Genomic DNA, 13,048 nt, shown 5'->3' with positions numbered 1-13,048 from the left:
GGCTGCCCCACAACAGAGACTGCAACCAAAACCTGCAGGAGGTCGGAGAGCAGAGGCCCCGCGAAGAAAGGGAGGGGGCAAAAAGCATCATCTTCCCCTGAGATCCGGCCGCAGGTACCAGCCTCGCGCGCCACGCAGGGCCGGCCGCCGGCGGGGACCCAGAGCCTCTTACCTTCGTGCCCCAGCCGCGTCCTCCCGGCTGCAGAAGAAAAGCCTGGAGGCCCGGCCGCGCCGCCCCCGGGGCTCCCTCAGCGCCCGCCCAGCAGCCGGCGCCGCAGCGGCCACGCCACGGCCCCGAGCCGCCGGCACCACCTCATACTGCGGGGCTGCCGCGCGCTCCCGCACCTCCCTGCGGGGACGAGCTAATCCAGCCCCGCAGCGGGGCCGCGGGGGAAGCGGCCCGGGGACCCCGGCGTCCTGAGAGAACAATGTGGGGCCGCGAGGAGGAGGAGCGGAACAGCGCGGCGCGAGCGGGCGGGCGACAATCCCGGGCAGCGTTTGTGTGTGAGCGTGCAACGGGCGCTCGGCCCCTCCCTCCTCCTTCTCCTTCCCCTCCTCCTCCTCCTCCGTTTCCTCCTCCCTCAAGCACACCCCGTCTCCCGGGCCACAGCATAGCAACCGAACATGGCGGCTGCGCAGACGCCGCCAGTCAGCGGCCGGGAGCAGCGGCGGCGGCCACGGGAGGCGATCTCGCGAGAGGCGAGGCCAAGCCCCCTCCCGCCGGCGCGGGCTGGAAGCGGCTGCACAAGCCGGAGCGCGGGGGACGCGCAGGTGCGAGGGAGGCGGGACCTGGGTAGGTGGGAGGGGCTGGAGGAGGGGGCGGAGCGCCGTGGCTCCACCCCGTGGCCCCGCGGCGGTTGGTCACTGAAACTGCGAACGCCCCCCGCCCCCCCCAGCTGGACAGACTGACCTGAGGGACCCCGCCGAGGGGCAAAAACCCAAGTTTAAAGAGGAAAACCAGACCTCCTGGCCCCAGGTGGTCCGCACTTCAATGCTGAAAGAGGATACAGGTTTAGGATGCAGTTTTGAATCATTTCCTCTCCTAAATATAGACCCTGAAACAAAGAACAAACAGCGTTCATCTCTAAAACAAACGTTTGGTTGCCTCTGTGTGCCGGGAACGGTGTGCTTTTAAAGATGGAATTCATTCATTCTAACCACGCGTATGAACTGGGTGTTACCAGCCGGGGTTTTTAGCCAGGTGCATTCTAAAATCTTATTGATGGTACGAATGTATTGGCCGTGAGACAGATGCCTGCGGGCTGGGTGGTAGCTGAAATGATGCCAGGGGGAATTTGGGGGCGGTCACATTTCCTTTCTGCATTCATTCTTGTCAGAGTCCTTTCCTGTCGTCTGCCGCCTTCTTGCTCTTCCTCGCTCTTAGCGTCAGCACCCCACCAGGGCCGACCTTCTTAAAACGTCCTTTCAAAAATCACCTTCCCTCCAAGCCGACAGAAGGCCTGTTCACTAATCAGGGGTGGTTTTTGCAAGATGAAACCTTGCAAATTTGTACAAATGTGTGAAAGACGGCATTTTCTATTGAGCCTCTTCTCCCTCGGACCCCGGCTCAGTTTTTCCATTTTAAGAAGACAGCCTGTCAGTCCGTATTGCTCTACTTTACCTCTTCGAATGACTTTCCTTCCCAGGGCTTAGTTCCGGCCCGTGCTCATCCGTCCTTCCCAGACAGGCTTTCCTGCCTCTACTTCTCCATTTTCTGTGCCTTTGTTCATGCTATTCCCTCTACCGAAATGCTCTTCCCTTCATCGCCACCTGTCAACAGTCAAGTCATACGCCAACCGCAGATCACAGAGGACTGCCACCGGAAGTAAGAATTTCTTCCTCCTCTGACATGATACTTCTAGGTTTATACCTCCCTTTTTCTTATCACAGTGTACATTTTATTATAGGATCATGGGCTTCCCTGGTGGCGCAGTGGTTAAGAATCCGCCTGCCAATGCAGGGGACACGGGCTCGAGCCCTGGTCCGGGAAGATCCCACATACCGCGGAGCAACAAAGCCCGTGTGCCACAACTACTGAGCCTGTGCTCTAGAGCCTGTGAGCCACAACTACTGAAGCCTGTGAGCCTAGAGCCCGAGCTCCGCAACAAGAGAAGCCACCGCAATGAGAAGCCCGCGCACTACAAAGAATAGTAGCCCCCGCTCGCCGCAACTAGAGAAAGCCCATGTGCAGCAACGAAGACCCAACACAGCCAGAAACAATGAATAAAATAAAATAAATATAGGATCCTCATTCCCGTGTGGGTCTTATCGCCACTATCCATGGGGAGCTACTGGAGGTGAGGACCCTGTCTTGGCCGCCTTTGTGTCCCTCTTATGCCTGATGACAGTGACATTGCCTGGTGTCCAAAAAGTTTGTTGAAAGAATGAAATGCTTAAATCTTTAATTGGTGGGATTTCGAGAAGGTACTTGAGACAGAGCAGGCTCTTACTCAGCTTCAAACCTGGTAAACTGCTGTGTCTCTAAGCGATTCACATCTGGTCTGAATCTGTCTTTGTTGATGCCCTGTAGAGCCTTGTAACTAGTCCCCCAACTAACCTTCCTATCTCCAGACCTTCTCCCTCAGCCCCTTCTTCCTACCCTCATCCGTAAACCACGGTGACCTTTCATACAAATAGAAATCTCACTTATAATATAAATATAGCTGGAGTCTCAACCTTGGAGGGACAGGAGGGGGATACCCTTTGCTTTGGGAAACGGCACAGGATGAATCCTTTAGGTAAATGGATGGAAGCCTCCTATCTGTCTACTATTCTTTAGGAAAACTGTGAAGTCACTTTTTAAAAAGTGAGATATAGCTGACATACTATAGTGCTTTTTAGTATATTTGCAAAGTTGTGCAGCCATCACTACTACCTAATGGCAGAACACTTTCATCACCCCAAAATGAAACCCCATACGCATTAGCAGTCGCTCCCCAGTCCCTCCTCCCCCAGCCACTGGTAACCACTAATCTACTTTCTGTCTCTAGGGACTCGCCTACTTTGGACATTTCATATAAATGGAATCATACGTTCTGCAAATTCTCTCTGAAAATGTGTAAATTTTTGCTTTTATTTAAATTATAACCTTTAAAAAATTAATAGATGCCTATTCTGGATCATTTTGATGACCACCTTGTCACCAAACACTGCCACTTGATTTTGTATTTGGCACCAAGAACTATAATTTTAACCTTCTTGGGCTAATGAGAAAAAAAAATAGAATACTCCTTGTAGAGATGACAACCTTCCAGCTACACGAAGGTCAAGCGTCCTCATGGCACACTGTGCAAAAGTTTCACAGAAATTCAAATACAGAATATTCGATAATTAAGTCAATTATAAGCTCGCCTAAAAAAGCCCGTACCAGTGGGGTGGAGGGATAAATTAGGAGGTGGGATTAACATATACACACTACTATATATAAAATAGATAAACAACAAGGACCTACTATAAGGCCCAAGTAGGCACTATAGCGTAAGGCACTATACTCAATACTCTGTAATAACCTCTACGGGAAAAGAATCTGAAAAAGAATAGATATATGAATATGTATAACTAAATCATTTTGCTGTATGCCTGAAACTAATACAACAGTATAAATCAACTATACTTCAATATAAAAATAAAAATTTTAAAAAAGACCATACCATAGCAGTGAGTTTCATAGTCTCATCACAAAGAACAATTTAATTTCAGTAAAATTTCATCTACATTACATACCTAACATTATTTGAAATTTTAATTTTGTTAATTTAATGTGCAAAATTGTTGTCGTTTTATAGATGTAGAAGGGCTATGAGAATGAGGACTTTATACCTAATCTTGTATTTACACAAAATGAAGAAACATAATCTAAAGAATTTAAATTGAGAGTTAGCAAGATTTTTTTTTCAGCTCAAAGTGGCCTCAAACATTACTAGATATTGACAGATACTGCTGTTGACTGATTTTTTTCCCTTTGTCTGTGCCTGCCCTTGGCTGTGCTTTGGGAGATTTAAGAGCAAGGGTTGTGTCCACACTTGGAGGGTGTTGGCAGAGAGGACTGGCCTTGCACTGTGTGATTGACGCCCAACCCCGGGTAGCTATAGCCAGAAGGGAAAAGGCATTCGTTCTAGCTTGTGCAGCCAAGCCAGGCTGTCTGGGCTGTGGCGGTGACCTCTGGCAGCCACAAGGCAGCAGAGAGGGAGCTTCAACCAGGTCTTGTGGCCAACTGACCAGCCACTGTGCTCCCCCCACCCCCACCTCCACATCAGCAACTTGGGAGGACCCCTTTGGAAGAATGATAAGCCCTTGGGTCACTGGGGATCTCCAAGGAAGAGAACCCCACAGGAAAGCTGGACTCAGCTTGCTTGGTAGAACTCAGAGTGGTATGAATTTAACTTAAAAACACATGACTTAAGGGACTTTCCTGGTGGTGCAGTGGTTGGGACTCGACGCTCCCACCGCAGGGAGCCTGGGTTCAATCCCTGGTCAGGGAACTAGATCCCATATGCATGCCGCAACTAAGAGTTTGCATGCCACAACTAAGGAGCCTGCGTGCCACAACTAAGGAGCCCGCCTGCTGCAACTAAGACCCGGTGCAACCAAATAAATAAATTTAAAAAAAAAAAAAAGACTTAAAGTGACTCAGTTTTGTTGCCTAAGCTGGTGAGGTGGGACATACAAGGTACACTGGCTTTCAGACACCTGCTTTCTGACATGTGACCTTAACTGGATATCTGTCTGCCTTAGCTGGACAATGAAGGGGAATTTCATCTTTTCTCCTGTCTGGAGTCTTCAGGCATAACTTGAAGCAAAGCAAAACAAGACAAACAAATTTAGACTTAAACCTTTGAAGAAGTGTCACGCATTTTCCCAAGAAGTTCAGAATTCTATGGCTTGGGCTTCCTTTAATCACAGAGCTCCCTTAAATGTACTTTTGAAAATAGGTATTTATTTTTAAAAATTACATGTATCTCTGAGGCAGGTGGCCCAGATTAGTCACTCTGTCAATAGGACCCTCTCCCTCTTCTCTTGCCAGCAATTCTTTTTCTCTCTTCCTTTCTTCTTCTCTTTCCTTCTTTTCTTTCCTGCTTTCTTTCTTTCTCAGTCTTTCCCTTTTCCTTCCTTCCTCCCCCCTCCCTCTCCCTCCCTCCCTCTCTCTTTCTTTCTTCTTTCCTCCCTTCCTTCCTGTCTATAGCAGAAGACCCAAACTAGCAATCCCTGGTATCAAGAACTATACAGAAAAATGTAAATTTTTAAAATCAAAGACTTCCTCCTATTCCCAGTTCCACTCTCCAAAGGTAAGCACTATTAACAGCTTCTTATGTATACTTCCGGAACTTTCTCTGCATCTGTAAGCTTAGTATCTTTTTTCCCTAACTACAATCAATGTCTTTTTCCCATACATACTATATTTTACTTACAAATGTCATTAATGACATATATGGATATATGTCATTCTCTCTAAGGGTTGTATCACACTGTATTTAATCTTCTCTAATAAATGGGCATTTAGGCCATTTCTGGTTCTTTGCTATGATATACAACTCCGTAAAGAACATTTTCATGACAAAGCTTTGCACATAAGAAAAACATTTGTTTAAGACAAATTTCTTGAAATACAATAGCTGGCTTGAAGTGTACGGGCATGTTTAATTTTGATAAATGTTGCCAACTTCATTACCAATTGCACGCACCAACTATGTGTGAGTTACTATTATTCATCTCTTCTTTATCATTTCTAGGTTTTGCATTTTCCTCAAACCAAAATAAACAACAATGACACAAGAAAAAAACCCCATATTTTCTTCTAGTACTTTTAGTTTTTTGTTTTAAATACTTAAATCTATGACCCATCTGGAAATAATGCTGATGTAAGGAAATAGGGATCCTGCGTAATTTTTTTTAATGGTTTTCCAGTTGTCTCAGTATCACCTTATTGAACAATCCATTACACACACACACACACACACACACACACACAAACAACTGTTTGGTAAATTTCTTTTTTCAAATACTAAATTCTAAATTTTGAATTGGAAATTTTTTAGTTTACTCCACAGAGCTATCTAGTCTGTATTAGTTTCCTCTTGCTGCTGTAACAAATCACCGCAACTTTAGTGGCTTAAAAGAACACAAACGTATTATATTACGGTTCTGGACATAAGAAATATCCAAACTGGGTTGACAGGCTGTGCGCCTCCGAAGGGCCCAGGGAGAGTCTCTTTCCTCGTCTCTCCGGCTGCTAGAGGCTTCATGGCCCCTTCCTCTGTCTTCAGACACGGCAGCCTAGCAGGTTCACATCTCTCTGTCTCGTTACCGTCTCTGTCTTCCAAAGCCCTCTTGCGTCCCTCTTATAGGGGCCCTGTGATTACACTGGGTCCACTCACATAACACAGGACAATCTCCCCATCTGAAGATTTACAATCTTGAGATTGTAAATCTTAATTTACAATCACATCAGCAAAGTCTCTTTTGCCATGCCAGCTACGTATTCACACAATCACCCTGTGCATGAGGTGTGAGCATCTTTGGAAACCATTACTCTGTGAGTCACAGTCTCTAACACCAAACTTTTTAGCTATTAGAGTCTCAAATAAGTTGTAATATCTGAAAGAGTGAATTTCTTCTCATGACTTCTTTTTCCAAGATGAACATATTTTTAGTCATATGTATTTAAAATATATGAGCCCCACAGAAGACCTAAATAGATATGTCTCCAAAGAAGACATAGAGATGGCCAAGGGGCACATGAAAAGATGCTCAACATCGTTAATTATTAGAGAAATGCAAGTCAAAACTACAATGAGATATCCCCTCACACCAGTCAGAATAACCATCATGAAAAAGTCTACAAATAATATATGCTAGAGAGGGTGAGAAGAAAAGGGAACCCTCCTACGCTGTTGGTGGGAATGTAAATTGGTGCAGCCACTATGGAGAACAGTATGGAGGTTCCTTAAAAAATTAAAAATAAAACTACCATATGACCCAGCAATCCCACTCCTGGGCATATATCCAGACAAAACTATAATTCAAAAATATACATGCACCCCTATGTTCATAGCAGCACTATTTATAATACCCAAGACGTGGAAGCAACCAAAGTGTCCGTCGACAGATGAATGGACAAAGAAGATATGGTATATATGTACAATGGAATACTACTCAGCCATAAAAGAGAATGAAATAATGCCATTTGCAGCAACATGGATGGACCTAGAGATGATCATGCTAAATGAAGTAAGTCAGAAAGAGAAAGACAAATGTTATATGATATCACTTACATGTGGAATCTAAAGTATGACACAAATAAACTTATCTATGAAACAGAAACAGACTCACAGACGTAGAGAACAAACTTGTGCTTGGGAAGAGGGAGGGGGTGTGGGGGAGGGATGGATTGGGAATTTGGGATTAGCAGATGCAAGCTATTATATACAGGATGGATAAACAGCAAGGTCCTACTGTAGAGCACAGGGAACTATATTCAATGTCCTGTAATAAACCATACGGAAAAGAAAATGTAAAAGAATATATATATATATATATATATATATGTACAGCTGAACCACTTTGCTGTACAGTAGAAATTAACACATTGTAAATCAACTATACTTCAATAGAATAGATTTTTTAAAAAGAAAAAAATAATAAAATATATGAGTCCCAGATTGTGACTAAAATATTAAATTACATCAATAGCACATATGGTGTGCCTAGTGTGGGATCTATATATTATCTGAAAAAAATTATTTGTAAATGTAGGTGAATATAATCTATATAAGTGCATTCATAGGACACTGATCATCCATATTATAAGCCGGTTAACCTGTATCTAAATCTTTTTATTTTAAATATTAATGCAAATTAGTTCTCATAATTTTCATTTATTTAAAAACACATGCGTTGCTCACATACTATTTGCGAGGCACTGGGAATGCAGGTAACAGGTGGCCCTTGCCCTCAAGGCAAGAATTTTTCATTCTTAGGTTGTGACTCATCAGAGAGTTGTGAAATCAATTTGACGGATCACAACTAGTATTTTGAAAAGAGAAATGAACTAGTATAGACCAGAAAACATCAGAATGCACCACACAAAGCGAAAGTAAACACGGGACTGTGGAACTTTAGGTATACGGTTGTGCATTTGTATGTATGTGAACTTCGACAAGAAACGTGAAATGTCTTTCTTACTTTGGATGTGGTGGCCAAAAAAGTTTGAGAGCCTCTAGCTGAGGGAGAATGAATAAGCACACAAACAATACAAATCTGTATGAGAAGTGCTTTCATAGATTAATCCTCATGAAGGCGGCACCATGGCTGTGTCACTCACCATTATTTCATCACAGCCTGACCTAATGTCTGATATATAATCAGCCCTCGGCTATTCTTCCCGAGTAAATGGATGAATGAGGTGGGCCTGGGGTGCCAGGGAAAGCAGTAGGAGGAGGCCAGAGGACAAGCACGTTTTGTCCTTACCTTTGCATGACTCCTCTGGGAGCTGAGGGCTGCGGGGACAGGTCTGGAGAGGAACTTGATCAGATGCAGAATTGAAGGCTGGGCAGAGTGAAGCCTGGGGGACCTTGAGTGACATCTAGTGGCTTCTTGGACCAAATGGGCGGCACCAGCCTCAGGAATCCCCCATTAGGTGGAGTATTATGGGATAAGCTGTTTGCTTTAAGGGGAAGAGAAAAAAAGGGCTCCATTCCTGCACAGTGTATAAGTGTTCCTTTATTTGTAGATGAATCCTGTGGGTTTAGTGGTCTGTGCTCTTATTTTTATGTGTTGGCTTTGTCCGAAGGGGCTTTCTCATCACATTAGAACATCTTGATTAAACCTCATGCCTTTGTAGCCTGTTACTCAGCACCTGGGACAGCACTTTCGGGTGTGGTTCAGGTGTGTAATAAACACCTGCTGGTGGCTGGCTGACATGTTTAATCATTCATTCAACCCGTGCTCGTAGATCGGCTATCGCCCACATTCAGGATTCTCATCCCCGGCCGCACATTAGAAACACCAAGGGCGTTTTTAATAAATAGAAGACTTTGCCCACCCTTACCCCACCTCCATGGTTACTTAGTTGATCGGGGTGGATCCCAGGCTTCTCTTATAGATACGGATATAGATTGTTTTTCAGCTCCCAAGGGGATCCTACCGGGCAGCAGGGCTGAGACCCACAGCTCCCATTTGGACAGGCACCAGATGTAATGGACCATCAGTGTAAAACGGGACTGCCTGTCTCCGAGATCAGTGCTTCTCAAACTGCCTGTGGTGAAGGGCCAGTCTTCGGGACACACATTTCTGTAAAATACAAATAAAAGGAAATTCCTAGAAAATTATATGAGAAGGCAAAGACATATAATAAAATCCAAGCCCCAGTTGTTCATTAGATTCAACAGAAATTAATTTCTTGGTTAAATTTCTCTAAAAGGTTCTGACAGCTTAATCTGAATGTATGTACTTGTTGTGAGCTGGTGACAAACCACCTGCAGGGCGGCACTTGGTTATGCTCTAGATCAGGGTTCCCCAGCCCCCCAGGCCTCGGACCGGTACCGGTGGGCAGCCTGTTAGCAGCCGGGCGGCACAGCAGGAGGTGAGTGGCGGGCAGGTGGGCGGGCGAAGCTTCACTTGCTGCTCCCCATCGCTCCCCATGGCTCGCATCACCGCCTGAACCACCCGTGCCCCCCTCACCGTGGAAAAACTGTCTTCCACGAAACCGGTCCCTGGTGCCGGAAAGGTTGGGGACTGCCGCTCTAGATGGAGGTGGGGGCGAGGGGAAGACAGGATGCAAAACCCACCAGCAGCAGTAGTAACAGGATGCAGGTTGCTCTTGTGCACCTGAGCAGGAGGCCTGCGGACCCCTCAGGCAGAGCCCCGTGAGGGCACCAGGGCCGAGGGCCAGTCCTCAGCTCCCCGGAGCCAAACTGCTCTGATCAGAGCACCCACGTGACCAGGCACTTGGCACTGTCCATGTGCTAAAATTCTTTTGGAAACTGGTTATAAAGCAAAGGTCACTCCACTCTCTTTTTAAAGCAAATGTTCCTTTCCGGGGACCAGACACTGGTGTTGGCTATAAGGATACCCTCCTTCCAGGATGAAGGTCCTCAGGCATGAGACGATTCTTTAGGAAACAGAGGGTGATGCCCTCCCTGCCCCGTGATGGAGCATCCAGTGCAGTGAGGCAGCGCTCACGCCCACTCCCCACAGTCGTCTCTCTCTTGGACAGTGGTGAATAAATAAACACCGGCAGACTGACAGCCGTACTTCTGTCACTGACAGCTGTCACTTCTAGCTGTACCTCTGTCCAGCAGGCAGGCTCAATACATAGATTAAGTGACCACTTGCTTCTACAATTGGGTCTTTGTACTAAGCCCTTTTTTTTTTTTTTATTGCTTTAAGACACCCCGATTTAATCACAGTAGTAAATTGAGAATTTTTCCAAGGCTGTGCCTTGTTTCTTTCTTTATCTTTTTTTTTTTTTCTTGAAGTGGACCATTTTTAAAGTCTTTATTGAATTTGTTACAATATTGGTTCTGTTTTGTGCTTTGTTTTTTTGGCCACAAAGCATGTGGGATCTTAGCTCCCTGACCAGCCCCTGCATTGGAAGGCAAAGTCTTAACCACTGGACCACCAGGGAAGTCCCACGTGCCTTGTTTCTGTTTTGGGCATACAACACTTGGAATGATCATACGTATCAGAATCTTTCCATATATGGATGTTTTGTATGCCTAGGGGATGAGGAAGGGAAGGAAGGATTTTCCAGGATCACAGATCTGGTCGTTATGGGAAAAGAGTAGGAGAAAAATAACCCAAACAAGAGAGATTTGCAATTGTATCTTCATTTAGCTTATAGAGAAGAGGGAGCCGGTGTCATTATAAAGGGTGATAACTGTAAGGTGTATCTCCTTTTTTTACAAGCATATATCAGAATCTACACATTTAAATTAGTACAGTCCTCCAACTTAGTCATTCGGGGAGGCTATATGTTTTTCCAACAACTTGACTGTTTCTCAAATACCGTCAACCCCCCTCTAAGTTCATCTCTACCACCCAAGTTCCTTTATGAGAGGATGCTGTGATCTGTCCCTTGAAGGTACTCTGCCACCCCAACCCTTATTCTGAACCAATCCTGGTTGAAGCAGGAGGGATCCTAGGACCTCTAACCCCACCAGCGGGACTGAGCACTAGACTTACTTCAGTGCCTTCTGTGTGCCGGCGCCACACCAGGATCTGGGTTTGCAGAGATGAATACAACACAGCCCCCGCCCCCAAAGACTTTGCCGACCAGTGGAGAAAGGGTTGATCTAAAGCCTGTACATTCATTCTCCCTCTCTTTAAACGGGGTAAAGTCTCTAAGTATTCATGGAGCTGAGACCAAGTATGGGAGACCTGTGTGTGTTGACATAAGGCACACACTCCAGTTCCTGGGATATGTCTTTAAAGTCGCCCTCGGATTGTTGAAAGTTTGGCTAAAATCCAACTGTGAGTGTGGAGCATCTTGCTCCAGATAAAATCCAAGTTTATGCAAATGGGCAGCCACAGGTCCCCCTGTTTTAAAGCTCCTACGAAATGAAGGCAAGGTAAAATGGCAGTTTTGAGAAGACCAAAAAATATCAAAGTCGCTTTGAGGCAGTTTTCAAAATCCTTCATTCACAGGATGAGAGATTTAACTTTGGTCTGAATTATTTTGGTATCAATGACATCAAACCAATTAGTTACTGGATCAATTCAGTGGAGAAAAAGAGCTTTTAAATGATTAAGAAGTGGGGTTTTTTTGTTATGGTTGAGGACATGTTATTGACTTTATACTAACATTCTAGAAATTACTTCTTAGATTTTTTGTGTCCCCCCAAAATAATTTGTAACATGTTTATTAGAAACTCTGGTGGTGCATATAGTTAAAGCAACCCTACCTCTTTATGACTGGAGACCATTCAAATTAATCCATTTGCTTTAAGTATGTAGGGTACGGTGTCTGGTGTCCCTTCCCCGACACCATCTGTGTGCTATTAGGTAAGGTACTTGTTCTGGGCTGAATTACGTCCTCCCCAAAATTCGTATGTTGAAATCCTAATCCACAATACCTCAGAATGGGACTGTGTTTGGAGATGGGGGTCTTTAAAGAAGTAAGTTAAAATGAGATCCTTAAGGTGGGCCCTCATCCAGTGTGACTGGTGTTCTCTTAAAAAGAAGAAATTGAGACACAGACACGCACAGAGAGAGGACCAGGTCAATACACTGCAGGAGGTGGCCGTCTGCAAACCAAGGAGGGAGACCTCAGAAGAAAACAAACTGCCCACACTTCGATCTTGCACTTCCAGCCTCCAGAGTTGTGGGGAAATAAATTTTTGTTGTTTAAGCCACCGAGTCTGCAGTACTTTGTTATGGCAGCCCTAGCCAACTAATACACTACTCCAACTCTCTGTGCTTGCTTCTGCACCCACAAAATGGGAATAATAATATATGTACTTACCTCAAAGGATTATTATGAAGATGAAGAGAACTAGCAAACACGAAGCACCTAGCCCTGTTAGCACTGATTGGACACTTACCATGTGCCATGCCTATTAAATTACACCTCCCATCTCCCCTCTGAGCAAGACATATATACCCATTTTGCAGATAAGGAAATTCGAAGTTGGAGGTTTCAGCAAGCCCAATCGCATTTAATATTGACCTCCCACCATGGAGCTATAAAAATCGAAAAGTGTTATACATAAATGTAAGCCACTCACATTGTCAAATGTACAGCAATGTGCTGTCAGCAGCCAGCATGGAGAGAGCCTAAGCCAAGAGGAAAGAACAGGAATTAGGATGGAGAGGTGGACCGCCTTCGCATCTGTGCGCCATAACCTTGGTGTTGACAGCAGAGAAGAGCCATAGAAGGAGGTGTGACCACCTGAATGTTCTATAAAGACCACTATGATGATAGGGGAACACAGAATTGGGGTGGGGAGGGGGATCAGCTTCAGACCCTTGTCATATCCCAGAGGTTTACGATAAGTGCTTGAGCCAGGGTGGAAATCGTGGATATAAAAGAGAACAGAGGTGCTTGAGATAT

At 45.2% G+C, this 13,048-nt stretch overlaps 1 protein-coding gene across 5 annotated transcripts in view; it reads right to left on the bottom strand.

Moving 5' to 3' along the window:
- The window catches only part of PTPN4 (protein tyrosine phosphatase non-receptor type 4), a 205,013-nt gene extending 195,799 nt beyond the window's left edge, over positions 1–9,214 (bottom strand). For 4 of the 5 annotated variants that reach the window (XM_061182965.1, XM_061182968.1, XM_061182967.1 and 1 more), the window contains exon 1: positions 9,143–9,214. In XM_061182965.1, the coding sequence (XP_061038948.1) occupies positions 9,143–9,203 (61 nt within the window). In that variant the 5' untranslated portion in view covers positions 9,204–9,214. Of the gene's footprint in view, positions 1–172; positions 485–9,142 lie in introns of those variants that run through there. The other variant, XM_061182970.1, reaches the window with a different exon arrangement.
- Positions 9,215–13,048: the final 3,834 nt, after the last annotated feature.

The sequence above is a fragment of the Eubalaena glacialis genome, chromosome 1 (genome assembly GCF_028564815.1).
Source record: "Eubalaena glacialis isolate mEubGla1 chromosome 1, mEubGla1.1.hap2.+ XY, whole genome shotgun sequence".
NCBI classification, from domain to species: domain Eukaryota; kingdom Metazoa; phylum Chordata; class Mammalia; order Artiodactyla; family Balaenidae; genus Eubalaena; species Eubalaena glacialis.
This window is presented reverse-complemented; position numbering and strand designations above follow the sequence as displayed.